Source organism: Muscardinus avellanarius, assembly GCF_963383645.1.
Source record: "Muscardinus avellanarius genome assembly, chromosome: 12".
NCBI lineage: Eukaryota > Metazoa > Chordata > Mammalia > Rodentia > Gliridae > Muscardinus > Muscardinus avellanarius.
The window spans coordinates 52,042,845-52,070,806 of record NC_137798.1 but is presented as its reverse complement, the minus strand read 5'-3'; the positions used below and the strand labels follow the sequence as shown (position 1 = coordinate 52,070,806).

At 32.9% G+C, this 27,962-nt stretch overlaps 1 protein-coding gene across 2 annotated transcripts in view; it reads left to right on the top strand.

Annotated features, from left to right (window-relative positions):
• The window catches only part of MDGA2 (MAM domain containing glycosylphosphatidylinositol anchor 2), a gene marked incomplete at both ends in the record, with an annotated part of 848,361 nt that overhangs the window by 644,927 nt on the left and 175,472 nt on the right, over positions 1–27,962 (top strand). For both annotated transcript variants that reach the window (XM_080707341.1, XM_080707342.1), the window contains one exon: positions 9,945–10,238. In XM_080707341.1, the coding sequence (XP_080563467.1) occupies positions 9,945–10,238 (294 nt within the window). The remainder of the gene's footprint in view (positions 1–9,944; positions 10,239–27,962) is intronic.

The following is a 27,962-nucleotide window of genomic DNA, read 5'->3' as shown; positions in this document are numbered from 1 at the left end:
ATAATCAAGGCTATAATCAAAACCGTCATTCACTGATAGTTTTCTTACCTTGGTTTCTTTGTAACTTTGCTGCGCTATCTATCAATTAAGAGCCTGGTGCAGTGGCCTATCACCATAATTCCCATAGTTGGGAGGCTAAAAAAGGAGGTTGGCAGGTTTCAGGCCAGTGTGTGGTAATTTAATGAGGCTTTGATTCAAAAATAAATAAATAAATAAACGGGCTGGAAGTGTATTTCCATGATAGAATGTTCCTGGGGGTTTAATCTCTAGTAACAAACAACACACACACACACACACACACACACACACACACACACACCCCACCCATAAGAGAACTCACAAAGTAGCTCTGAAATACTTTAAAATGTCACAAGGTATGAAAGATACTGAATCAAAGAATAGCTTTGGTGCTGACATCTGCATGTCTTAGCAACAGATGAAAAGGAGTGTGATTTGTTATGACATCAGTGGATAGATTGGATATTACTTTGAGAGATAAGCATGATAAACAAAAGATACAGTAATTAGGAAATACTACATAGAGCAGAAAAATTAAACTGGGTCTTAAAGAATAAGGAGAATCATCAAATAGGTCAGCTTCATTCGTGGATAGAAGGAAGATGAGCTGCTGAGAAAAAGCCAACCATGTTAAGCAGATCAAAAGACCCCGATTAGCTGAGTAGAGAGAGAACTTTTTACAGGAGTACTTTGGCCTTTTAAGGCTCCACAGGTAAGATGGAAAGCAATCAAAAGAATTAGACCTATCCTGGAAAATGGGGATCTCCTATAAATATGCAAATTAAAGAATAACATGTTTTAAAAAAAAAGACTTATTCAGAAGTGGTCAGGGTTTTTTGTTTGTTTGTTTGATTATTTTCTTTTGTTTTTATGGTGGCTTAGGGGATTGAACCCAGGGGCATTCTACTTCTGAGCTACAACCCCATCCCTATATTATTTTTTGTTTAGAAACAGAATCTTGCTAAGTTGCTGAGGGCCTCACTATGTTGCTGAGGCTGGCTTTGAATCCAGAATCCTCCTGTCTCAGCCTCTAGAATTCTGGGATTGCAGTCATGCACCACCATGCCTGGCTAGTTTTTATTTGTCTTATTTTGTTTTGTTGGTTTTTCTGTGGTACTGGAGATTGAAGAGAGAGGAGAGTAGTAAAATCAATTTGATAATTCATTTATAAAGGAAAATATAATACAAAAGGAATTATAACAATGTAATATACTATTATATTATATAAGCCTACGCTTCAGGAAGGTTTAGTATATTTTATAATAACAATAACTACAAAAATCATGTAATTCACTCTACTATTCCTATGCATTTTTATAAATCAGGAATTGTTTCTCATAAACTTCTGATACCAACCTTTATTCCTTTCATGAGTAATGAGCAGTAGTCTTTCATCAAGGATCAGGTGCTACCAGTAAGTCTCTAAAAAGAAAATATCAGCAGGTCCACTAAGAAGTCAGAGAGAGAGAGAGAGAGAGAGAGAGAGAGAGAGAGAGAGAGAGAGAGAGAGAGAGAGAGAGAGAACAAGAGAGAGAGAGAGAGAGAGAGAGAGAGAGAGAGAGATCTTAAGGACTGAAACCAAGGACATTCTCACTCATCTGCGCTATACCCCCAGCCCTTTTAATTTTTATTTTATTTGCTTTATTTGAAATAGGGTCTCCTTAAGTTTCTGAGAGATTCCCTAAGTTGCTGATAGTTCCCCTACATTGTTGAGGATGGCCTTGAAACCTGCTCCCAAGTACTGGATTACAAGTGTGCACCATCATGCTCAGTTAAGTGAGAAATCTTTAATGTTAGATTTCTTTTATCATCTTAAATATTTTTCAAGCAGTTCTAATTATATTATTTTAATCAACACATAGTAATCATTATATAAATAGTTTTTAGTCATGACTGAGCACATATTATTATAAGTTTTGTGTATTAGGGCGATTATTTCCTGTCTTACTGGTATGTTCAAATCAAATCTGACATATGTGGTAATCAGAATATTTCCAATGTTAGTATATGGAGGTTTCAAAATACAGATAATGATAACATTTTTTCCTCTCGCACTGAATATATTTTCTTAAGCGGAAGAGAAATCAGTGGAGTTACAATAAGCTTGCTGACAATTTCACTTAACCAGGGCTTTAACTTACTTGTTCATGGTCCATCATGAGATGTCATTACTGATGTCCCATTGACAGTTGTTGAAACTGCATGTTATTAGTTCTACCTAAAATGACTATGGGCTTTATCAAAACCTCTCAAACTTACTATATCTCAAGCTTATGAAAGTAATCTTTAATATGCTAGCAGAAACTGAGAACTGCTGACAAAGACAGTGAAAATCACTCAAGTGAGGAATACTATCTTTCCTTTAAAACTGTAGAGTCTGAAATAAGGCTGTTGCTTTCTTTGGAGTCTTTTTTTATATACTTTTATTGGCGCATTCAGTACATCATCAGTATATCATCAAGGGTGAATCTCACAATTAGTGTAAAGATTTTTAACATATTTGCTGTTTCTGAAGGAAATATATACATCTACATATATACACACATATGTGCACACACAATAGTTTATCTTACTTTTATATAATTGTTTATAGCTGCCCTACATTCAAATTTTTTGAATCTTGGTCTCTAAGGGTCACTTTTATAAACACATTATTTCTTTGAAAACATTCATTGATTTATAATTTTAATGTAAATTATATATTCTATTCTAGAACATATGTTTCTGTTGTAAACTATTTCCCCCAAGATTAAGTATAATTGAATGAATACCATACTTACTTTAAGATTCTTGAAAATATATGTCTGGTTATCCTATTGGAAGAAATTCTACATATTATTTTTTAAATACAATATACCTTTTGTTTTCATTTCTACCAGAATACTATAATTGCTAACATATTTTAGACCAATGAGTGTATATTTTGATATATTTGCTTTAGACAGCAAATTTTCTAATATGGTTGAAATGAACTTTCCCTATATTTTTTTCAGTCAAGAAAATGAGATAGTAATTTTCCAAGTAAAAACTAAACATTTATTTTTCTCAGCTTTCTTATCCATGAAGAAGAGAAAATACTTTTTGTATGTTTGTTTTATTTTACGGTCTGTGATACAATGGAAAAGTTGACAGAAAACCAATTTGTTCAAATCGTCTCTTTTTATGTTTGGAATGAGAAACTTTGGTTTTGTATCATGTTTTTCAAGTTTCTCTGATTGTAGCATCTAATACAGCAGAATTTCAGACAAGAAAAAAATCAAAGTAATGGCTATTTATAGTTTATATGTCAGTAGAAGTACCCATATTTTTATTTGGTGAAAATTTCTTTCTAGCAAGTGCATTATAAATAAATATGAATCTTACAAGGTATAGACGGTTGAAATTTTGCATTTAATTTCATATATATTTATTGAGAGACAATATTAAAAATAAAAACATATAAACCATCATGATAAAATTAAGTGATGGTGTCCTTAAATTGCTTCTTTTCTCTTTTTAAAGGAAATAAATTCACAGCTTATCCAAAAAATCTTTAAATGAAAGAAAACAAAAAGAACACTAGATTTATTTTCTTTGTTCTTAACTTTCTTGTACCACAAATCTCAAGATCTAAGTCAGAAATCTAACACTGTATTTTCATAAGATTCTACTACTTATTTGACATAACAATTGTATGTAGCATTACCTATTTTATGATTATCTCTTTTGTTCAAAAGTGTCCATGATATATAATTACTGTGTTTTTATAGCATCTTATATACCCATAGCTCTTTATCTATCTTCCTACTCCCACCCTTCTCTTTATTCCTTTTCCTATTTTTTAACACTTTCCTCACCTGGGGGCAGTGGAACAAGGCACCATGCTTATGCAATAGAGTAAGAGAATCTGTGCCCTCACGTTGCTGTCTGGTCAGAGATATAAACTTGGGATAAATACAGAGGAGATCCACAGTTGCAGGTGACATGAATATATAACACAAAAATGTAATGTGTGGTGAAGGGTAGTGAATAACCAGGTCAGAACTGGGAGAGAAAAGTTTCTACTAGAGTCATAACATTTGAACTTTCAACATGTGGGGCAGGCAAGGATGCTGGAGGCTAGATGCTGACATGGGAAAGAACTGCCTGCTCATGAACACTGTGTTTGCAGGGTTAGTGTAGTTTGAAATAAATGAGTGTTCCGAGAGTGAGCACTGGCAGAGGAGCCTGTCATACTTGTTGGTTCAGAACATTTTCAGAGTGGCACGTTTGTGTTACTAAAATGTGGGGTTTACATTGAATATGTTTTAGAAAATAGATTAGAGTAATATTTTACTTCTCTGAGCATTTTGGAGCTTGTCATATTCTAGTATATGTTACAAATATTATACAAAAGTAGAAAATTAAGTAAAATATAAAAAGAAAATAAAAATTACCAGTAATACTATATCTAAAGTCAACCACCATTAGTGTTTTGATGTCATTCTTTCTGAACTTTGGTTTCCTCTAGATTTATTTTCCCACATATGTCTCCTTCTCTTCCCTGAAGTCAGTTCTCAAACTACCTCTACACCTTTGTATGAGGTGTAGATTTTTCCCAGAGGGTCCCTCCTATGTGAAATATAGAGTGCTGAATGCCAACGATATGAAGGGGAAGCATAGTCTCCTCTTCAAGAAGCTCCCTGTTCACATTCTCTGAACTGTGTTCTTTTTTTAAAGAAGAAATTTTATTATCTATATTCGAGGCTTAGAACATGATGTTATGGGACACGTAGAGATAGTATAATTGTCACTGTAGTGCAGCAAATGAACATATCTATCACCTTGCACAGTTATTGTGTGTGTGGTACACTGTGTGTCTGTGAGAGAGAAGGGAAGAGGGAGGAAGGAAAGAGAGGGGCCCCTCACCATCTACTTAGTATTATATGAGAATTATATACCACTGTTCATTTAGTCTAGTAACATGATCTCTTCAATGATAATGGTTGTTGTTATTCATATTGTTCACTAACATGTTCTTCTCACTTAATATAAATGCATTTATCAGTATAGGTCAGTTACCTTCTCATTAAAAAGGCTCTGTCATATTCGATTGTGCAACTGTGATTTATTTAAACTTTCCATTACGCTTTAGAAGTTTTTTTTATTAAGTCATGTTTGTTTGTTTGTTTGTTTTTTGATGAGCACTTTGAAGTTTACAGTCTTCCTAGGGAAATGAACAAATTTGTGTTTGTGGTAATAAGGCTTATAACAGTGTAGCAGGTGACCTGGAAGAATCAGACTAGTGACAGAGACTACCTAAGACACCGTTAAAAGAAGAAAAAGATAATCACTTCCATCAAGAAATCTATTTGTTGCCAGATGAAGAAATAGCCATATAGAGTGGTGTATATACACACACATATATATCCCTTGTCTCTATTTCTATATGTATATATACATATATATGTATATATCTCTTTCTATATGTGTGTGTATGTATGTATATATATATATATATATATATATATATATATATACTGCAGTGTGTATGTATATATGTGTGTGTGTGTGTGTGTGTGTGTATATATATTTCTGGGGATGCAGATGGAACTACTCAGGGGCATTCTACCTCTGAACTATACCTGTCCTATTTTTTAATTATTTTTAAACAAGGTCTCACTGAGTTGCAGAAGGCCTCACTAAGTAGCTGAGGCTGTCCACGAACCACATTACTCCTGTCTCAGCCTCTCAAAAGCTTGGGATTACAAGCATGTGCCATCACGACTGGCTTATTCTTTACTTTGGACCAGGGTCTCACCGAGTTACAATGGACCTCACTAAGTAGCTGAGGCTGTCTGAGAACCGCAATCCTTCTGAGACAGGGATATTATTGATTAAAAACAAATTGTATTCAATGACTGGAAGTGGTAGACAAGAGGAAATGGTGAAACAAAGAAAAGTCTTCTGATGGGCTATGTAACCAAGTGAAGAAATAAATGGTGCCTAGGTTGGAGGCTTTGAAAGATGTTTAGAATATAAAAATAGATTACAATCATAGGCTAGCTGAGCCTTGGGAGAAAATTAGAGAATGTTTCACTAATATATAAAGCAAAAAATTAAACCATGAAAACCAAAAAATCTCCCAATGGAAAAATTTATAGTGCTAATTAAGAGTTTAGTGGAGAATTATAGGCAGTAGAAAATTTAGTGTGGACAGAAAGAGAGAAGCCTATTTAAAGCTTTGAGAACTTCTAAGGTTTGGGGTTTGTTTATTTGTTTTTTTGTTTTGTTTTGTTTTGTTTTGTTTTTACCAAGACAGTAGAAAAAGGTTTTATTTTGATTTCAAAATTTAAAGTCTAATTGAATTGAAAGAAATTAAGCCATCTTTTAGTTAAGTTATGCTATTTAGGAAAATCTGGATCAATTTATCCAAATATATATTTTAAGTTATCAAGATTAAAATGATATTTACAACGCCAGGTGTGGTGGCGCACGCTTGTAATCCCCGCGTTTGGGAGGCAGAGACAGGAGGATCACGCAGGTTAGAAGCCAGACGCGCATGCTGGCTTAGGAGACCCTGTTTCCAAATAAAAATGTAAAAATAGGTCTGGGAGTGTATCCCAGAGGTAGGAGGGATTCCAGGAACCCCAGTACCACCAAAAAAAATAATAAATAAAAAAAGATATTTACATTTCTGTGGTTTTAAATAGAGGGGGGAAGTTTAAATAATTGAATAACAAACACATTTATTTACAAAAGGAATTTTTGAACTCTTTACCATGATACATTTTTAAATAATTGTAGTTAGTCAAGGATATGTTTTAATTAGAAAAGTTCAATAATATCTTTAAATATTCATATTATTAAATCAGGCAATAAATACTGTGGACTGAACCTTACTTTTCTTCAGTAATTTTCTACTATTTGTTCCTGTAGTCAGAACACCAGAAACCTTGGAGCCACTATATACAGGACAAATTCCGAGTTTCAAATGAGAAGAAATGAACACTCAGAATAATCACACGTTGTCATGGTCATGTGACTTTTAGAAATGATGTGGATTGAATATTTTAAGAAATAGATCTTGGTTAAATATTGTTTTTATTTTTTACAGAGATTTATCAAATTTTAGATATTTATATGGATCAGTATATCTTATAAGCATTTCTAACATATATGAAAAAATATTACGATAATATTTTTAAAATATTTAAAATATAATTTTGCAAAATATGTGCCATAGACTTTCTCACATTTCTGTCTTTACCCTCTGAGAAAATGTCCAGAAGAGGGGCAAGGATTTTGTCCAGTTTTCCCACTGGAATAGATGAGCATGATTGATCCGGAAGAGTCCAGTGATAACTCAGAGTGATTAAGTTTAGACCCCCAGGTTTCTTGGAGCCTGCGCCAGGGATCATCTCTGCATCCGTTATCTACTCTAGTTTAGCCTTTATTTATATTCTGTTTAAATTAAAGGAACTGTCATCTCTTATTCTCATTTGTTAAATTTTAATATTAAAATTTTAGACCTTAGGCCAGGCATGGTGGCGCACGCTTGTAATCTCCGCTCTTGGGAGGCGGAGACAGGAGGATCCTCGCTGGCTTAAGAGACCTTGTTTCCAATTTAAAAATATTAAAAAATAGGTCTGGGAGTGTAGCCCGGAGGTAGAAGGGCTTCCAGGAACCCCAGTAGCAAAAAAAAAAAAAAAAAAAAAAAAAAAAATTTAGACTTTAGGATTATCAAGGAGAGTAAAAGGAAACATAAAATATTTACTGGTTCCTGGCACATAGTAAGGGCATAATACATGTTAAATGCTAAGATTATTGCTATTATTCTGTACCTGTTCTCACGAAGGGTAAATAAAATTGCAGCTCCACTCCTATGATTACAAGGTGCTACTTAGACTTTTATCATTACTTTGTGGCCACTTAAAAGAGAACAAAATATGTGGCTAAATCATTTTATTATTAATTATGTTCTTAATAAATATTTAAGAAATCATTTAATTATTTTTAAATGCAGCCATTAAATTAAGTTAATTAATTAGTTTATGGTACTAGGAGCATTCTACTCCAAGATACATCCCAAGCCCTTTCTACTTTTTGTTTTGAATAATGATTTCTCAGGGTTGCTGACAGTCTCACTATGTTGCTAAGGCTATTTTGAACCTTCAATCCTCCTTTCTCAGCCTTCCAGTTTTGGGGATTATGTGCATCACCATATCCTGTAGTCATTTTAAAACTTAGATTTTGTTAATATCACTTTATTCAATGTAAATATCTTCTTCAGGAAGATGGTGATTAATGTTTTATGTTTTCTAAATTCTAAGATTAATGCTGTGTAATTTGTACCTGGTGTTTTTTTTTTAACTTGAAGTAAAGGATTTAAATGAAAAGGTACATGTGAAGATATTTGAATCACAATCTACAGATAATTCTGGTAGCTTTTGAATTTAATTTTTCTCTATATCTAATAAGAGAAATACCATTTTGACATTAATTTAAAAATAATTATAACCTAACTATAAACCTAATTATAAACCTAACTGTGTTTGCTTTATACCTGTAAACCAGAGAATAGTAATGCAAGATAAGAAAATCAAACCTGTTTTTAATCCATTTACACTTCAACTCTCAAAAGGGACATATGACATTAATCAGAAAGATCAAATTATTCATATGTTTTTGTTTATTCTTATAGCACTCTATTTTTCTCATGCTTTTTGAAACTTTATTGTAAAACTCATTTGAATTTATACACAATTTTGTATGCAAAATCTTCTAATGGAACAAGTGATAATAGAAAAATCATTGTATATTACTTATCTCATTTTAGCTCTTTTTTACTAAATTGTAATGAGTATATTTCTGCACAGTAATTTTTAATTAAGTCAATTAAGTTTAATTTAATTTTCTTCTCAATAGGCTTAGCAAAATGAGAAATTGGCTTCACTTGAGAAAATTATAATTCTTATGTTCATTAAATCTATTTTGAGAATTAATTTAAAATTAATTTTAAATAAATAATGACAATATGGCAAATTATTTACATGAATTTATGTGATTTTAATATATAATTGTATGAAATTTAAATATTAAAAAATTAAAAGAAGGGAATGCCTGTAATCCCAGTACTGGGAAGCTGAGACAGGAGAATCACAGGTTTGTGGCTAGTCTCAGCAACTCAGTGAGGTAAGACTTGGTGAGACTGTTTTAAAATAAAATAAAAAGTAAGATGAAATGAAATAAAGTAAAATAAAATGACATATATGCCAAAGTCAACATGATTTACATTATGATGTGAGACTAAACTGCACCAGTAAAAGCATATTCAAAATAAATGTATTTGGAATTAAAAATAAAATAAATATAGTGCTGGAGTTATAGCTCAAAGGCATAATACCCCCATGTTTAATCCCTAACACTACAAAAAAATTAGTCAATTATTCCATTTCATTGTCACAGGGAGAAAACAGATCCTAAATCTTAGCAATTTGGCAACATTCTTTAAACTGGGGTCAGAACTTCTGAGATTACATTCCAGGTTCCTCCTTTTTGCTTTTTATGGCTTATACATACTGTGAATTTTCATTCTCCACACCTGAACCTTATTCTTAACAAGCAGGATCACTCTTTTTTTAAAAGGTGAATGTAAAAGATGCAGTTAATGGCTGTTAGTGAAATGTCATTGAATAGACCCTTTTACTTATATTGACTGTTCATCTTTCAACTCAGTACTGTATTTATTATGATAATGTCTGAAACCCTTATTTGAAAGCATTCAGTGAGAAGAAGTTAGCATTGAGTATGTGTTCCATTTATTCCCATGATTTCTCTATATTTTTGTCATCTGAATTGTCACATTTCTTCAACCAGCAGAAATTGTGTCCTTATGATTTTCTGTGTCTGAACATGTTTTACCAGTTTATACTAACCTTGCAAAATTTTCTTTTTCCCATTTCAAGTTCCACCCAATCTGACTGTTCCACAGGAAAAATCACCTTTGGTCACCAGAGAAGGAGACACAATAGAACTGCAATGTCAAGTAACTGGAAAGCCTAAACCAATCATCCTTTGGTCTAGAGCAGATAAGGAAGTTGCAATGCCTGATGGGTCAATGCAAATGGAGAGTTATGACGGAACTCTGAGGATTGTGAATGTGTCTAGGGAAATGTCAGGAATGTACAGATGCCAGACCAGCCAGTACAATGGATTTAACGTGAAGCCCAGAGAAGCCTTGGTGCAGCTCATCGTCCAGTGTAAGTAAATTCCCTTTCCAACTGTTTCCAATTGGGGACATGGGAAGAAATGATACTTTATTCTACATGTAAAATGAGGTAATTTCTGAAATTGGATTGGGATGGAATATTTCTGTGTCACTGCTACCAAATTAATTATTTTCTCTTGATACAAGTATTACTTAGCTCTTGGAAAAGAATTCTATTTGTATATATGTGGTGATTATGAGAGTGCTCTGTTGTTGGTTAATGCCAAGGAATCAATAAACCGAATGGTTTAAAACCATCCGTGTGCAATGAAGCATCATGGAGAGTGGACACAATCGCTAATTCGGGCTATAATACTCTTCTGATCACAATTTATGTTTTTGCTTCAGGCAGTTGCATGCCCTTTGCCCAAATCATCCACCTATTTTAAAGAATCCCTGTGCTTAAATTGTGTGGACCTAATTATTAAAATGCTACATTTGCATATCAGAAGTTGTAACTCTGGATCACATACTTACCTAGTCATATAGAAATAATTCAGGCAAGTGTTAGGTCCTGAATCTCTGCCTGACCTATCTTAACGGGTAAGTGTTGAATTGTGAAAGTTGAATAAGATCATTTGTAAACAGTGTCTTTGGAAGTTTGAAAAAGTTGCAGTTCAGACAAAAGATATTTTTAGACATCATGGGCTTCGTATTTGCTTTAAAAAGTACCTAAATACATAAATTTAAGAACTCATAAAAATGTAGTTAATGTTACTGGTGTTAGTGGTGTTGAGTAAATGTCAAATTATGAACAAGATTTTAAAGCTCAGTTCTGTAATAATGGACGACAGGAACTACTGGCACAGATGTCTCTTCTGTGTCAGAGATAGGACAGATAAAAGACACCAAAGTTTAGTTCTTTTAATGTAGATTACAAGATGCAATTTATCTGTAGTGCTAGGGACTTCATAAACCGGGGGATAATTAATCCAGCCGCACTTGCTCTCAGAGGCCAGCCTCGCCTCCTCACCCTTCCCACAGAGGGGAATGGATGCCTGCAGCCTTTCCAGTTCCAGGTGACGATGTCATTGGGACTTTCAGGAAACTCCTTTTTTTATCCTTAAAGCTCTTCTCAAGAATCTGGTTATGTGGCTGACTATTTGCCAAGTACAAATAACTGGTAAAAATTCTAGAATATTCAAAGGCTCATGTTTCAGGAAGTCATGCCCATCCAAATGGTCCAGCCCACATATCTACCTAACACTGACTCATTCTTGCCAAAGTAGTAATTCGGGAATCCTGAGAATACTCTACAAGGATAAGCATTTTAACGTTTATAATGATCTTGTAAAGAAAGGAATATGATATATTGTGTACTTAATTTGAATAGCTATGACACATTTAAGAAATTTTGACATGAAGTATAAAATATTGTTATTTCATACATACTTGTACATACATATGCATATATGAGTCTTGTATATATCATTTTCAGCAAATAGCTCCAACACTGTAGCTAATAAGCCATTTTGTATTCCCAGAACAATATATTTTACATTATAGCTAATCAGTAAATGTGTTAAATAAATGTGACTTATAATAATGAACAAAATGATACATATTTATAATTTTAGCCATATATTAAGAAAGAATACATGAAATATGTAACTTGTAAGAACACCATTACTATGACTTGAAATCTTTAAAACTTCCCAACTTTAAATTTTAATTACATTGGCAATTCTAGAAAGGTCTATTTTACATACAAACACATCTATAATTTTATCTCTTTTGAAATATAAAAGAATGAAAAGAGTTGGTAATAAGAAGAAAAAATAACTTGTATTTCAAGACATTATTTAGTTTCACTTGTGCCCAAATATACAATAACCTATCTAAAGGACTAAAGGAGCACAGAATTAAATTGTATGTTGGATTTTGATGACTACAAGTTATAGAGACTAAAATATGAATTATATATATATTCCCATATTTTATAAAAATATCTGTTATAAAAGTCCATTTGATGTTCCAAATCTCCAAATGAGATTTATTTTAAGCTAATGTTGTGATAAAGAAGTCAAGATGACTTATAAAAGTATATAATACATTAAACCATTTTAGAGATGGGTGCATTAGAGCATACCTCTCATCCCAGTCCTTGGGAGGCTGAGAGAGGAGGATCACAGGTTAGAGGACAGCCTCAGCAAGTAGAAAGGCTCTCATCAACTTAGTGAGATCCTGTTTTGGAATAAAAATAAAATAGGGCTGGATATATATGTTGGAGGTGGAATGCTCCTGGGCTCAAATAGCAGAACCAAAATAAATAAATAAATAAATAACCCCCAAACCAAAAAACTATCTCCAGTTAATTTGCCTCTGTCCACACATAGTAAGTGATAGAAGCCAAGAGCTATTGTAAACTATTCTGTATTCTAAGTAGCTTATCACAATAATAAAACAGATTAAATTATTAAAATCTTGTGCATATTTCTAATCCTTAGAAAGGTTTATTTTGTATGATATTTTAACTTCTACAATTGCAATTATCACACATGATAATGGCCAGAATAAAATTAAATTTAAAGTAAAATTAAGCTGATTTTTTTTTTTTTAGTAATGAGGATGGAACCCAAGGAGATTTTATCTCTGAGCTATATCCCCAGACCTACTTTTTATTCTTCATTTTGGAATAGGATCTCACTAAGTTGCAGATGGCCTTACTAAGTAGTTGAGGCTGGCTCTGAACCTGTGAAACTTCTTTTTCAGCCTCCCAAGTACTGGGATTACAAGCATAAGCCAGCATGCCCAGATAAACTGAATTGTTAAAACCCTAAATAAAACTTTATGGTACAATATAAAGTTTAATAACATAATTTTTAAAATCTTAGCTATTAATTTCATTCACATGTTTTTGGAACTGCAAAGCAATTCATTTTTTTTTTTTTTTTTACCATTCTGGCTCATTTTAATTGAAGCCATATTACAATAATTGAAAATAAAAATGGCCTATAGCTTTATTGGTTTATATTACTTAAAAATCACAGTAGTAGCTACGCATGGTCACACATGCCTGTAACCTCAAGAGCATCACAGGTTTGAGGACAGCCTCACTCTCATCAGCCTAGGGAGACTGTTTCAAAACAAAACATAAAAAGGGCTAGCGATATATCTCAGAGATAGAAGGCCCTTGAGTTCAATCTCCAGGAACATACACACAAAAACAAATAAATAAAAATAAAACTAGCGTTATATATGGAGCTGATTGAACAAATGAAAATAATTTTCTAAAAAAGTTAAGCAATTAAAATTAATATTTTAGATGGGCGTGGTAGGGCATTCTTGTAATCCCAGAATTCTGGAGGCTGTGACAGGAGGATCATAGTTCATGGACAACCTTATCTACTTAGGGAGGCCCTTTGCAATTCAGTGAGACCTTGTTTCAAAAATAAAGAATAGAAAATAGGAATAGGAGTGGAGCTCTCAGGTTGAATGTCCCAGGGTTCATCCCAAGTACTACAAAAAAAAAAAAAAATATTTTATACATTCTTAGAATAATGATCATTTTAATACTGATTAAATTTAAATGCCACTGGATTACAAATATATATATATATATATATATATTGGAAAACCTGTAACATATCATATAAAACATAAACCCAACAATTGATAATAATGTTAAATTATTAAATTACACCTATCTCCAAATGAGATTTCATGTACTCCTTATAATTTATTTCCTTTTTATTTTTGTAATTTGTGTTTGTGTGTGTAGTACTAGGGATTGAACAGAGATATGTCCTATCTCTGAGATATACCACCAATCCCTTTTTTTAAAATTTGAAATCGGATCTTGTTTAGTTACTGTGCTAATCTTGAACTTAAAATCCTCCTGTATTGGCCTCCCAAATACTGGGGTTATTGGCTTGTGCCACCAACACACAACTAAACCCTGTTTTTTCTATTTATCAAATTAAGAAAATATATGCAAGAAAATAATCAGGGCTATAGAGAAGTTCATGTTCCTCACCTGTTTTCATTTCCAAAGCAAGACCAAGTTGGGAGAAGAGAGAAACGCAGATCAAGGTTTTATTTATTTTTATCCCCTAAAAAAATCTAGTACAAAAACACACTGAATATTCAAGAAAATAATTTGATTAGCCCTATGAATTAAAAGAAAATTAAAGACATACTGAAAATATTGAAACAAATATGCTTACTATTAGACAAGTTGTTTTTTTTTTTTTTTTTTTTGGTGGTACTAGAGTTCCTGGAAGCCCTGCTACCTCTAGGCTACACTCCCAGACATATTTTATATTTTTATTTGGAAACAGGGTCTCTTAAGCCAGCAAGCCTGGCTCCGAAACAGCTCGATCCTCCTGTCTCCTCCTCCCAAGCGCGGGGATTACAAGCATGTGCCACCACGCCCAGCATCTGAGTAACTTTCTGTAGTCTTGTAAAATTTTCTCTTTTGTTCTGAACAAATATAACTCTTTTGAAGCTTCCAAAAAAATTGTTCATAATATATGTGTTACTAGAGATTAATCTGGGGCTAATATCAAAGACACCTAACTATTGATAAAAAACAGAAATAAGGGGACAATTTGACATATTCACACAAGATGTGAAAGGCTACCCAAAAGTATTTATAAAGGAACAGACAAAATTTTAACTTTTCAGCAGAATAATAAAAGTACCCCATACCTTGGGAAGCTCTATTTATCTAAGTGTGATTTTTTTTTTCTTTTTTGCGGGTTTGGGAATGGAAACCAGGGGCATTTGACCTCCAAGCTACACCCCTGCCCCATTTTTTATTCTTTTATTTTGAAACAGGTTCTCACTAAGTTACGGAGAGCATAACTAAATAGCTGAGGCTGTCCACGAACCGTGATCCTCTGGTCTCAGCCTCCCGCATGCTGGGATTACATGCGTTCACCACCACGCCCAGCTAAGTGTGATTTTTATTCCCCACAATAAATCTGCCCACCCATCCTTGGTCTCATAAACATGACAATTCAATGTTGCCTCACTGAGTAAGAGCCTTTTACTCTCTTTCTTGTCTTGTTTGCACTAATACTTCAAATCTTTTTGAAGGTTTAATTCCTGACTCAGCTCTAGCTTTCTGGAATGCCTTTTGGTGACTGTGATGCTCCTTCCTTGATAGTTGTAGGGACACTGCCATTAGTCTGCACAGGACAATTTAGAACATCAAAGAAATGTCTGGTGGTGGTGCCCAGTAGTTCAGCACTTGCGTAGCATAAGCAAAACCCTTGGTTTGATCTCCAGTCCTTGAAACAACAGCAAGCGTCCTACAACTTCAAAGCAAAGCTTCATTTTGAACAGAGATATTAGATGATGTACTTCAAAACCATTAGTTTTCATTTGCTTTTGCCTGCCTTAGAACTCTTGTAATATTAGTGCCTGTAGAGACACACAAAGAAATACTTCTAAGGACTGGATAATTTTTAAAATGAAGTGCCATTATCCAGTTGAATTCACTTGTTTTTTCAAAGTATCTTGATTCTCATGGACTTTGGTTTCCTTCCATGAAATGAATTACCCTTTTGAACATTCAAAAGGCTGTATCAGGAACACTAGGGATGAGTTTAAGAATGTTTTCAAAATGTGGTAGGGCATGATCACATCAAAACTATGTTTCCACTGCAACTGTAAGGATAACTTCAAAGGGAGCACTCAGTCAGATGATTTTCTTTGAACCACAGAATCTTAGTTTTAATACTTATGACAATATATATGACTCTTGGAAAGTTATCTTAATTTCCCTGAATTTCAGTTTTCCATTTCCAAATGGAAAAATATTTTCAGTTTTTATTTATTAAAGATTAAAATAATTTTGTAAAATAACTAGAACATTGTTTACCACGTGGCACATAATGGAAATCACTATTATCATCATGATAATAATTTGAACTGATAAAGTCTTCCAATCTTAATTTTTTAAGCACCACAATAGTTAACAAGTAAAATTATTGACTTACTGATTCACCGTCAAGCTTTCTCGTCTAGAGAAAAAATTAGAGCTAAAAATCTATTTGGTAATACATTTTTTAAGTTCTCACTGGGAAACTATCATTTCCTCTATAAGAATGCAGGTTGAGGAAGCCATTCGTTTACTAAGAAGATGATTAATATTTTAATCATTCCCTTTTTATATTTCAATATTTATGATTTATGATTTAACATTAATGATTATTAACTAGAACTCAGCTTTTATTAGACAGTATCCCTTTCTTGAAATTAGATGGCTATTTTAGTTCCTTTGTTGTTTTCAGTAGTTATTGCGAACATTAATCAACTGAACTCTGGGGCAACATTAATATTTTGAAAACATTAATATTTATATTTTTCTTTGAACCTACCTTCCCACACCCTCCTATAGTTAAGGTCTCTTCTTTAAAAGACAAAAATGTATTTGTAAGAGTGTCTGTTTTAAATTTTGCATAAACTAAGTTCTAGAGTTAGTATTACAGGCAACATAGCACATACATATATCTGACTTTACTTCCTCATGGACTTGCATTACTCATGAATATTTGAAAACCTAACTTCTCTAGTGGACATGTTATTTTCCAGAAGGATTCTAGGACAAACTTTCTGTACCAGAATTGTTCCTGCCATCCTGGGCATTCTCCTTGCTCTCTGAATTTACTCTTCCAAGGAACATAATTTCTAAGAAAACTGTCCAAGAAAATCCTGTCTCGAATGGATTTCTTTGTACAGAAAACAGACACAGATATTTAATTCCAATATTCCACCCCACAGTACCTGAAAACAAAGGACTAGATCATCAAGTATATAAATCCTGTAAATAAATTAAGTACATACTCTTCAGACTAGGAGTGCAGCTTAGTGGTAGGGTGCTTACCCAGAATGTTCCAAGACCTGAGTTCAATCTCTAGCACTGAAAAAAGAAATGACAAATCAAAGGCTATTAGTGTAAGAGAAAGACAGGACTTTTTAATCCTCCAGCAGAAGACACACAATTTCCAGAGTACTTAGCCCACCTGTAAACATTGTTTACATAGAGTTTTCACTTCTGTTGTTTTCAGAAATTTTATATTTTTGATCATTTTTTAAATCAGTATATTTTAATGTTTAATACCAGACACCAGTTTTTTTTTTTTGTACATGCTGGGTTATATCATGTTATATTAATTACTTTTACTTTCTGTTAAGCTTTTCCATAGTATAACGTATCAAGTATCTTAGTTTAAACTATTTTCAAACTCATGGGACTACTAGAGGCAGATTTGGCATCAAATTCACTCACAAAAATAAAAGAAAGTACAACTTGCCAGCATGCTTTCTAACACCTCATTTCCTGGGGACTTTAAAAATATGGTAAACTATTTTATTTACATCATTGGAGGAGAAAGGATGCTATTGGAATCTACTGAGTAGAGACCAGGAATACTATTTAATGTCCCCAATACATATGGAAGTCTACAAACATTGAATTTTTCTGCCAAAATAAAAAGTTCTTTAAAAGGAAACTTTAGGAATTAAGCTGACCATTCATTGTGAATTTCACAGAAATTCTTCCTTGATTTTTCATTTGTGATACTTATTTCAAATGTGTAAAGTACGCTTTCTTAATTCCAAACTATTTTCAAAGAAGTCCAATACTTTTCTTGAAAATTAGGATAAATGTGGATTTTGTGCTTTAATATTTTCTCAATGAAATAAAAATTTGTTTCTTCTTGAAAAAATTCCTATGACTCAAGGGATATAACTATGCAAGGGGAATTGAAGAAAATATTAAAAAGTGGGAAATTGAATAGTCTTTAAGAAAAATAGAAAATGGCTTCTTGTCATCTAAGTTATTTGCATTAAAATATGTGAGTAAAATGACAAAAATAATCTAACAAATCTTCAGTATTCTCAAGTCCTCTAGGTATGTCATTATCAATAATTTCTTCTGGTGATTTTCGTGTAAGAGATATAAGTTCTAAGTCACAGGATAACAAGCTATTGTACAACATAAAATGACAAGTATATACTTAACAACTGAGTTAAAAGAGAAATAATTTGGCTACATGAAATTTTTATTTTAAGTAATCACTTGAAACCCTAATATACACATGTATCAAACAGTATATCACATATATTTATAGAGCTACAAATGAGACCTAAATGTCTGTGATGTACATCTATTTACCTACCTATTCATACATTTGTCTCTTGTCTCTGTCAACATTCTCACTGCTGGAATCCAAGAGAACTGATCGCATAATTTAGGGGAAGAAGATTTATTTGCTCACAATTTTTGGAGATTCTGATTTCAGTCATTGTGAGGCCAGGATCTGTGGATCTCAGCATTAGAACAGGAAGCAAATAGAGGGAGAGAGCAAGAGCTCTGCTATCACATCATGGAGGCGTGAAGTAAGAGAACAAGCAAAGAGTCAAAGACCAAAGTACAAACCCTAAGGCTACCCCCCCCAGAGACCTACCCTCTCCACCCAGTAAATCCAATACACGAATACAAATACGTGAGCTCTTCAGGAGACATCCTATATCTAACCATAACATCTGCCTATCTCAATGTTGGCTCCATGCCCAGAACACGTTAGTTGAATGAACAGTAATTTCTGTTACTTCATTTTACTTCCTGGTCTTTTAAAATACTTTTATTGCAGCATTCTAATTATACATCATAGTGAGGTTGAAAGTGATACAGACATGCAGCCACACAACACTCGGTCCTTTTCCCTCTGGATCTCACCCTGCCCTTTTGCATGTTAGTGAGATTAGGAGTGAGGCTGTTACATATGGATCTAGCATTATTTGAACTGTTTCTTTCATCAGTTATCTTTTCATGACACTGCATCCTGATTTCTCTTTTCATCTTCCAGTCATGCTTTGATTGCTGTTATTCTTTCTATATCTTAGTCAGATTTTGGTCCCACTATTTTCGTACTGTATACTCTCTTCCCTGGCAATGCGATGACTTACATTCCTACTTTATGCATTTCCTCTCCAGAATTGTATCTGAGATGTTCAGCTAGCTTCTGCAAAATGTCAACAGAATTTCTAGATGAATTTTAAAATTTAATGTTTCTAAATTTAAACTTATAGTGATTTCTCTGAATTATTTTTTCCTCTTAAATTCCTATTTTACTCAAAGGGATTATCTTCCTCTGTTACTAAGCTCTGAGTCGCCATTCCATCTTCACTATTACATTGCATGTATTTGAAAATTAGGATATTGGATTTAAAAAAAAAACATGGAGCAGAGGCCCTCATTTCTTATTTTTATATAATTTTATTTGTACATTGTAGTCTTGATCATTATGTAGAAGAGCGAGACTAACATACATGCACAAAGAACTTAGTGAGCTTCCCCCAGGCCCCCTCCCTGTTTCCTCCCTTTCCCTATACATGATAATGAAATTGGCATTGATATTCTCACAAATGTGCACAACATCGATGGACATGCCTCCTTCATTAACAAAGGATATTGGATTCCAAAACTACAGACCTGGTTCCAATGACAGTGCTGTTTCCTTCATGATAGTGTCTCAAAAATACATTTTCATACTTGATGTGCTAGAAATAAATCTCAATGTGTCATGAATCTAGAACTAGTTTAGATGATGCTTGAAGGATGTTTACCTTTGCGTTCGATATGGTTAGTATCCATCTCCCTGTTACCTTTTATTCTCAAAAACCTTTAAATCCATGCTTGCTACTTAGTTCTAGCTGTAATTTTCAAAAGCAAGTCCCTTCTACATCCTGTATGAAATTTCTTCCGTTTTCTTTTATCTTTGATATTCTCTTTCCCCTCTCAACATGCTGTCAGATGAACACCCCTTCATTGGGAAACACATTTAATTGACAAAATATTCTTGTCTAACTGTTGTAAACAAAAACGTGTAAAAAGTCCAGGAACACATCGCCATTTCCCCTCTATCAGCTCAGTTCTTTGTGTTTGCTCTATAATTAGTGGATCTCCTTTTCTGCCTCATAGAAACAAAAATCTGCCCTTTCCATCTCGCACCCAAGGATTACACTTCACTTGGATATGACTGGCTGGCTTGGGTAGCCACACTCCAAAGCAAAGCATAATTCCCTCTCTGGAACCTCTCTATGGCTTCTCACTACCTGTAATTCAATCTCCTAAATGACCAAAGGGTGATCTTTTGTATGGTCATATTCCACCTTGAAAATAAAGGCGAACAGCTCAGTATCCTGTGCACTGTCAAATAAAGATTATATATATATATATATATATATATATATATATATATATATATTTTTTTTTTTTTTTTTTCATCCCCTTTGTCCTGAATATCCTTAAAGTCATTTCTATGAGGCTGCCCTTTACCCTCTTGGAGGCATGATTCAAATGCCATTTCTCCCATAATGTCCTAGGAAATCTTTAGGTATGTGGAATCATGCTTTGTTTTGTTTTGTTTTGGTGGTACTGGAGTTCCTGGAAGCCTTTCTACTTCCGGGCTACACTCCCAGACCTATTTTATACTTTTTTTTTTTTTTTTTTGAAACATGGTCTCTTAAGCCAGAGCGTCTGGCTTCCAACCTGCGCAATCCAAGTTTGGGAGTCTCTGCCTCCCAAGTGTGGGGATTACAAACCTGCGCCACCACGCCCAGCTGGAATCATGTTTTTGAGATGTAGTTTTGTTAATGAAGATATTATACTACACACATATTTTTTTATCTATGGGTAAAGAAATTTTTTAGAATAGAAGAAAATAAGTTCCAAATTTGTTAATAGATTCTTGCCAATTATAATTGTTGACTTGAGGCTGGGCATGGAGGTGCATGCTTTGTAATCCCAGCCTTTGGGAGGCAGAGACAGGAGAATCACGATTTGAGAACAGCCTCAGCTACTTTGTGAGGCCCTTTGCAACTCAATGAGAACCTGTTTCAAAGTAAAGAATAAAAAACAAGGCTGGGGTGTAACTCGAAGGTAGAATGATCCTGGGTTCCATCCCTAGTACAGAAAAAAATAATTGTTGACTTGTATTTATCACCAAATTTTCTATGCAAGTGAAGGACTTAGTAAGATAAAGTTTAAGTAATATTCAATTGAAAATTGTTACGAAGATGATTTGTTTATATTTAAAACATATAAGAGAAGCATATATCCTACTAATTATTTTAGTAATCTTCTAGAAATTTTAAGCTTGAAATAAAGGATGCATGCATGATAAAATTTCACTGCAATAAGATCCCAATGTTTGTTAAAATAACTCATGTGTGAGTTCTAACAAAAGACAAGATTTTTTTTTTTTTTTTTTTTTTTTTTTTTTGGTGGTACTGGGGGTGGAACCCAGAGGCTTTCTACCTTTGGGCTATACTCTCAGACCTATTTTATATTTTATTTGGAAACAGGGTCTCACTAAGTTGCTGAGAGCCTCACTAAGTAGCTGAGGCTGGATTCGAACCTGTGCGATGCTTCTGTCTGAGCCTCCCAAGCGCAGGGATTACAAGAGTGCACCACCATGCCCGGCAAGACAAGAATTTTTAAAAGGATATAATTTTAAGATTAGACATAAAAAATTATATGTAGTTGTCTATTTTGAAGCTATTACTTCTAGAGAATATCCAATGCATTTTAAATCTTTCTGCAGAACTATTCTTAGTGTATGGCAAGATTTAAGTGCCTGATCAATTAAAATTTTTAATGTTTATAAAATATGTGAACTTATTAATTTTACTTTAATTTTTTTTTTATTGCGAGTCTGGGGATAGAACCCAGGGGCATTCAACCTCCGGGCTACATCCCATGCCCTATTTTTTATTTTTCATTTTGAAACCGGGTCTCACTGAGTTGCAGAGGGCCTTACTAAGTAGCTGAGGCTATCCATGAACCGTGATCCTCTGGTCTCAGCCTCCCGAATGCTGGGATTACAAGCGTGCGCCACCACACCTGGCTACTTTAATATTTTCTACTGTTTGTTTTATGGTTAATGTCCACTAGAATAGAGATGACCAGGGATCCATTTACTAGTCCAAATATTACATACATAAAATGTGTTATTTTGCAATTACTTATTTTTAAAGACTATGAATCTGTTACTTTTAAAAGATATATCTGTATGGTTTCTTCTTGATGTAGCAAAACATCTTCACAAATATGAGGGGAAAAATAAAATCCTTGGTAAACCAACTTAAATTATTTCATCTTTGTTTGCATGTCTGTTTCTATGCAGATATTCTTTGTAGCTTATCTGTAAAGAAGATGGATTTTACAAAGTAAGAGAAAGATTCTGTAGCCTGGAAATTAGTATGTATCTCTCAAAGGCCATTTTATATCAAATACATCATTTAAAAATTATATTTTATTTTCCTTTGGCAATTATCTTTTGAGAAAAGTTTCTAATATTTTTTTATTTCCCTCAAAGCAATATGTTAAAAGTTTTGCTTCAAATGTTTTCAATGCATGCTATTAGTTCATTTGGGTAAGACAAATTAATTTGTTCAATGCACATATAGTGTTTGTCTGCGGTTTAAAAAGATTTGACTTGAAACAGCCATGTTTCTTTTTTTGTCTTCATGCTTCTGCTGTTGTATCCACTCTTCTCCCCTTTATTCACACTATGAACTTCCCAGATACCTCCTACATATATATGCTGATGTATTTATGTAGATATATATGCATGTGTTGATATATATATATATATATATACATATCATATACATACATACATGCCTTTAAGTAATTCTAATTTGGCTCTATGTCTCTGATTGAGAATGGAGCATGTCTGTCACTTGTCTCTTTTAAACAGATTGGCTTTTTCTAGAATTTTATATAAGATTTTCTTAATCTCTTCCATTACTTGGGAGGTAGAGACATAAGGCTCACAGGTTTCAAATCAGCCTCAACAACTTAGCAACACATTCAGCAACTTAGTGAGACCTTTCTTCCAAACAAAAATTAAATAGAGCTGAGGGTGTAGCTTAGAGGTAAAAAATTTCCCTAGGTTCAGTTTCCAGAAATACACATACACACACACACACACACACACACACACACACACACAAAATCATATCTGCCCTTACAATCCAACTTTAGCTCCAGTAGTTAAATATTTTCATATTTTAATTATTTCATCCACAAAATTACTTTTTGCTCATGTATTTATTTATGTTATTATTAGGTAAAGAGGTTCCATAAGAGAAAAAAGTTAGCCATCTGTATATACTCTTTGTTGACATGTGATCTCATGTCAGTACCTTGAACTTTCCACTTTTCAGTTTTTGTTGAGTAGATTGTACTTTGCTGTGTTCAGCCTGTAAAGTTAGACGCAATATATTTAAAATTCAAATATGAACCTGATAAAAATAAAATTCATGCCTTCATTTAATACTATAACAAAAATGTATATTATTTCCCTTTAAGTAAGAATTATACTATAGAAATTCAGTGGTGATATGATGTTGCTTTTCTAAAGTTGATTTATCTTTCTAAGCAGGCAGATAATATTTGGCTTCATTTGTCCATATGGAATGTTGAATGTTCCAAATTTCTACACATTATTTTTAAAACGATATGAACAAATATAACAGCTGTGAATTGACTCATACTTATTATAAAGCCCAATTACAATGATACATCTACAGACTTGTAGTGTATCTTTTATGAACAAACATGGTTGTTTTGTGTCTTTGATATTTCTTCAAATTTGGTCAAAATAATTACTCTTCTTTCTAGGTTGTATAAGTGAAAGACATTAACATGTTTTTTATTCTTGGCTTAGTTACATAAAATTTATTACAAGATGCTTCTTTCTTTCCCAAAACAATGAAATATTTCTTGTATTTTTAAACTTTAATCAGTGTTTATATTGAAAAGCTTTAATTAATTATATGTATAAATATTTTCTTTAATTAATGTATTCAATAAATATTAATTTAGCCAATAAAAATTACGAATTTCTCTTCTAAGATGAAGTAAATTTAAATAAGAATTAAGTGTAATATGTATTCTAGTTAAAATCATAATCTAATGTGGAAGCAGAAACAAAATTTAACTCTAAGTGACAAAATGTGGTGTCCTATGAGCTCAGATGAAGGGGTTATAGTGGATAATTATACTTTGTCCTGACAACCAAATATGCATGGCATACACTTTTACATTTAAGTTCATTCATATGAACATATATATACATATATGAATTTTTAAAAATATGTTTCTTACTCTCTATTTATATTTTCTCAATTTTATTTTTACAAAATGCCTTGAGCCATACAATTAATTTATAAAGTTGCCCAGCTTGTCTCCCTACTATTTCTTAGATTTTCTAGGGATCTCAATTCTGTGAGTTTCTCACTATGAAGTCCTCCAGTGTTCTCAGTAGCCGCCTTACATCCTTTAGCTAGTATCATTTTACCCTCATGCAATTTTCTCTATTGGACATTATTTTTTTTTATAATTTTGCAAAGCAGCATCAATGTAAAGCAAAAATGTTGAATGGATTATTGAAGGAATTGGGAGGGGGTGAATAAAAGGAGATGAATTATCTGTGTTCCTAGACTCCCACCATTAGACATTCTCTCCATGAACAGTTTCAGGGCTTTAGCTAATTCCTACCTGAGTGAAATCTTTCTAACTTTCTAACTCTGAGCTACCAATAGAAGGCACAACTCAGAAATATCTTACCTATTTGTATGGTGAATTAGTTTTCATTATAAAGCCCTTCTAATTATACTGTCCTGTTACAATCAGATGATTTATTAAAGGTGTATCTCTACCATTTCAACTGTAATTATTAATACATTAATATCCCTATGAATTCTATTAATTTCTAATGATAGAAATTATAAGTATGTCCACTCACCTTTCTTTTATCTTCTCAGCCACTCAGAACCTTCCCCCATCACTCTTCCACATTTGTAGTAATTTTTATTTTACTTTCAGATTGTCTTCTTTTAGTAAGTTCCCACAAATAAGAAAAAACAGGGAAACACTTGTTTTTTATTTCTTTTCCTTTGTGTATATGTGTGCGCCCGTGTGTCTTCTGTTGCTTAACACAATGCCTTCCAGATCCATTTATTTGTTGGTTTTTGTATGACTAAATGATATACCATTGTGTTAAGTATACCAATTTTCTTTATGCACTCATCTATAGACCTGAATTCATTCCACATCTTGGCTATTGTGAATAGTGCTCAGTAAACATGGGCATGCAGGTATCCCTTTGTAGGCTGGCTTCATTTTTCTAGCTAAATAACCAGGAATGATAGCTGAAACATGGTAGTTTTATTTTTAGTTTTTTTCCATAGTTGAAGTACTAATTTACATTACCACCAACGATGTATAGAAGGGTTCATTTTTCTTCACATTCTTCCAGCATCGGTGTGTGTGTGTGTGTGTGTGTGTGTGTGTGTGTGTGTGTGTGTTTGTTATAGTAGCCATTCTAACTGGAGAAAGTTAGCATCTCATTCTAGGTTTTATTTTCATTTCCTTAACCAAAGATATATTTTGGCTTATTTGTCAAGAATAAGTTGGCTGTACATATGTGAGTTTACTTCTGTTGTTCTATTTTTTCTCGTAGGTCTGTATGTCTTTTTTAAGCCAAATCATATGGCTTTGTAGTATTTACTGAATTCAAATATTATGGTGCCTTCAACTTTGCTATTTTAGCTCAAGATATATATATATATAGATAGATAGATAGATAGATAGATATAGATATATATAATATATATTATATATCTATATATATTTTATATATCTATATAGAGAGATCTATCTATATAATATATATTATATAATATATCTAATATATACATATATATATATATATATATATATATATATATTCCCCCCTTCAGTACAGAGGGTGGAATCCAGGAGCATTTTACCCCCGAGCTACACTCCCAGACCTATTTTTCATTCTTTATTTTGAAACACTTCTCACTGAGTTGCAAAGAGCCTCACTAAGTAGCTGACCCTGGCCTTGAACTGTGATCCTTCTGTCTCAGCCTCCCAAATGCTGGGATTAAAAGCATGTGCCACCATGCCCAGCTAAGATTTGTTTTAACTATTTGGGGTTTGTTGTGTTTAGGATTTTTTCCTGTTTTTTTTGAAGAATGTCGTTGGTATTTTAATTAAAATTGTATTACATGTAGATGTTTTCAAATAGTATGAAAATTTTTACTGTTTTAATTCTTATTCATGAACATGGGAGGTCTTTCTGCCTTTCAATGTCTTCTTAAATTTCATTCTTTATTGTTTTATAACTTTTGTTGGGGAGGTCTTTTCAATCCTTAGTTGATTTTATGCCTAATTTTTGTTTGTTTGTTTGTTTATTAGGAATGGAATTGCTTTTACTGTTTTTCTCTAGGAATTCATTATTGTGGTATAGAAAAGTTAGTGATACACACAGACACAGACACACACACACACACACACACACACACATATTTTCTATGTGGAGAATCATATTATCTGCAAACAAGAATAATTTGATTCTCTATTTACCTATCTGGATTTCTTTGTCTTGCTCAATTTCTAGGGTAACATTTTCTTAGTATTATATTGAATAATGGTGGTAAGAGTGGGCTCCCTTGTATTTTATCTGATCTTAGAGTAAATATGTTTGGTTTTTCTCAATTCAGTATGATGCTGCTAAGGATGTGTCTATAGTTTTTTTTTTTTTTTCCATTATGTTCTTAATTGACTTTGCAATCAGCATAATGCTGGACTCTTAGAATGAGTTTAAAAGGGTTCCTTCTCTTTTATCTAGAGAAGAGTTTAAAAAAACATTGGGGTTAATGCTTTCTTTTTAGGGGAGACTTAATTTCTTACTTAATCTCGTTAGTTGTCATCTTTGTTCAGGTTTTTGTACCTTCTTGGTTCAGTTTTGATAAGTCTTTTGTACCAGAAATTTTTATATTTCTCTTACATTTTCCAATTTGTTAACATATAGTTTTCCCAAAAAAGTAGTACTTTGTATCTTTAGTATCAATTATAATTGATCAAATTTTCACCTCTAATTTTATTTATTTGGGTCTTTTTTTTTTTTTTTTGGTTAGTCTGTTTCAATAATACTTTGTTTTGTTCTTTTAGATTTTGCTGTCAGGATTGAAGTAATCATTCCACTTCTGGGTGTAGGGCTCTATAAGGCATCTTTTGGTCTGGTGGTTATGAATTTCCTTACTCTTGGTTATCTTAGAAGATCGTGATTTTTCTTTTAATTTTGAAGGGATAGCCTTGCTGGGTACATTAATCATGTTTGGCAGTTATTTTATTTCAGGATGTATCATACATCATTTCTTGCCTTTCTAACCTATGGGATTTCAGCTAAGAAATATGCTATTATTCTAATAAGGTTGCCTTCAGATGTGACTTGGCAATTTTGTCTTGTAGAATTTAAAATTATATCTTATGTACTTTTGACAATTTGATTATAATATGTCTTGGTGAGGATTTTTTTTTCTAGGCATATCTGTTTGGGGTTATATAGACCTTCTATACCCACATGTCCATGTCATTCCCAAAATTAGGGAAATTTTCTGCTGTATTTCATCGAATGAATTTTCTATGCTCTTATTCCATATTTTTCCCTTCAGATATTCTAGTGATACAGATGTTTGGCCTTTTAATGGTGTCCCAAATATCTTGTATGCTTTCATCATTCTTTCTAATTTTTCCCTTATTTTTGTCTGAATGTAATTATATATATGTGTGTGTGTGTGTGTGTGTGTGTGTGTGTGTGTGTGTATATATACTTATTTATTTAGATTTATTTTTCAGTCAGTGCAGTCACAAATATACTTTGTG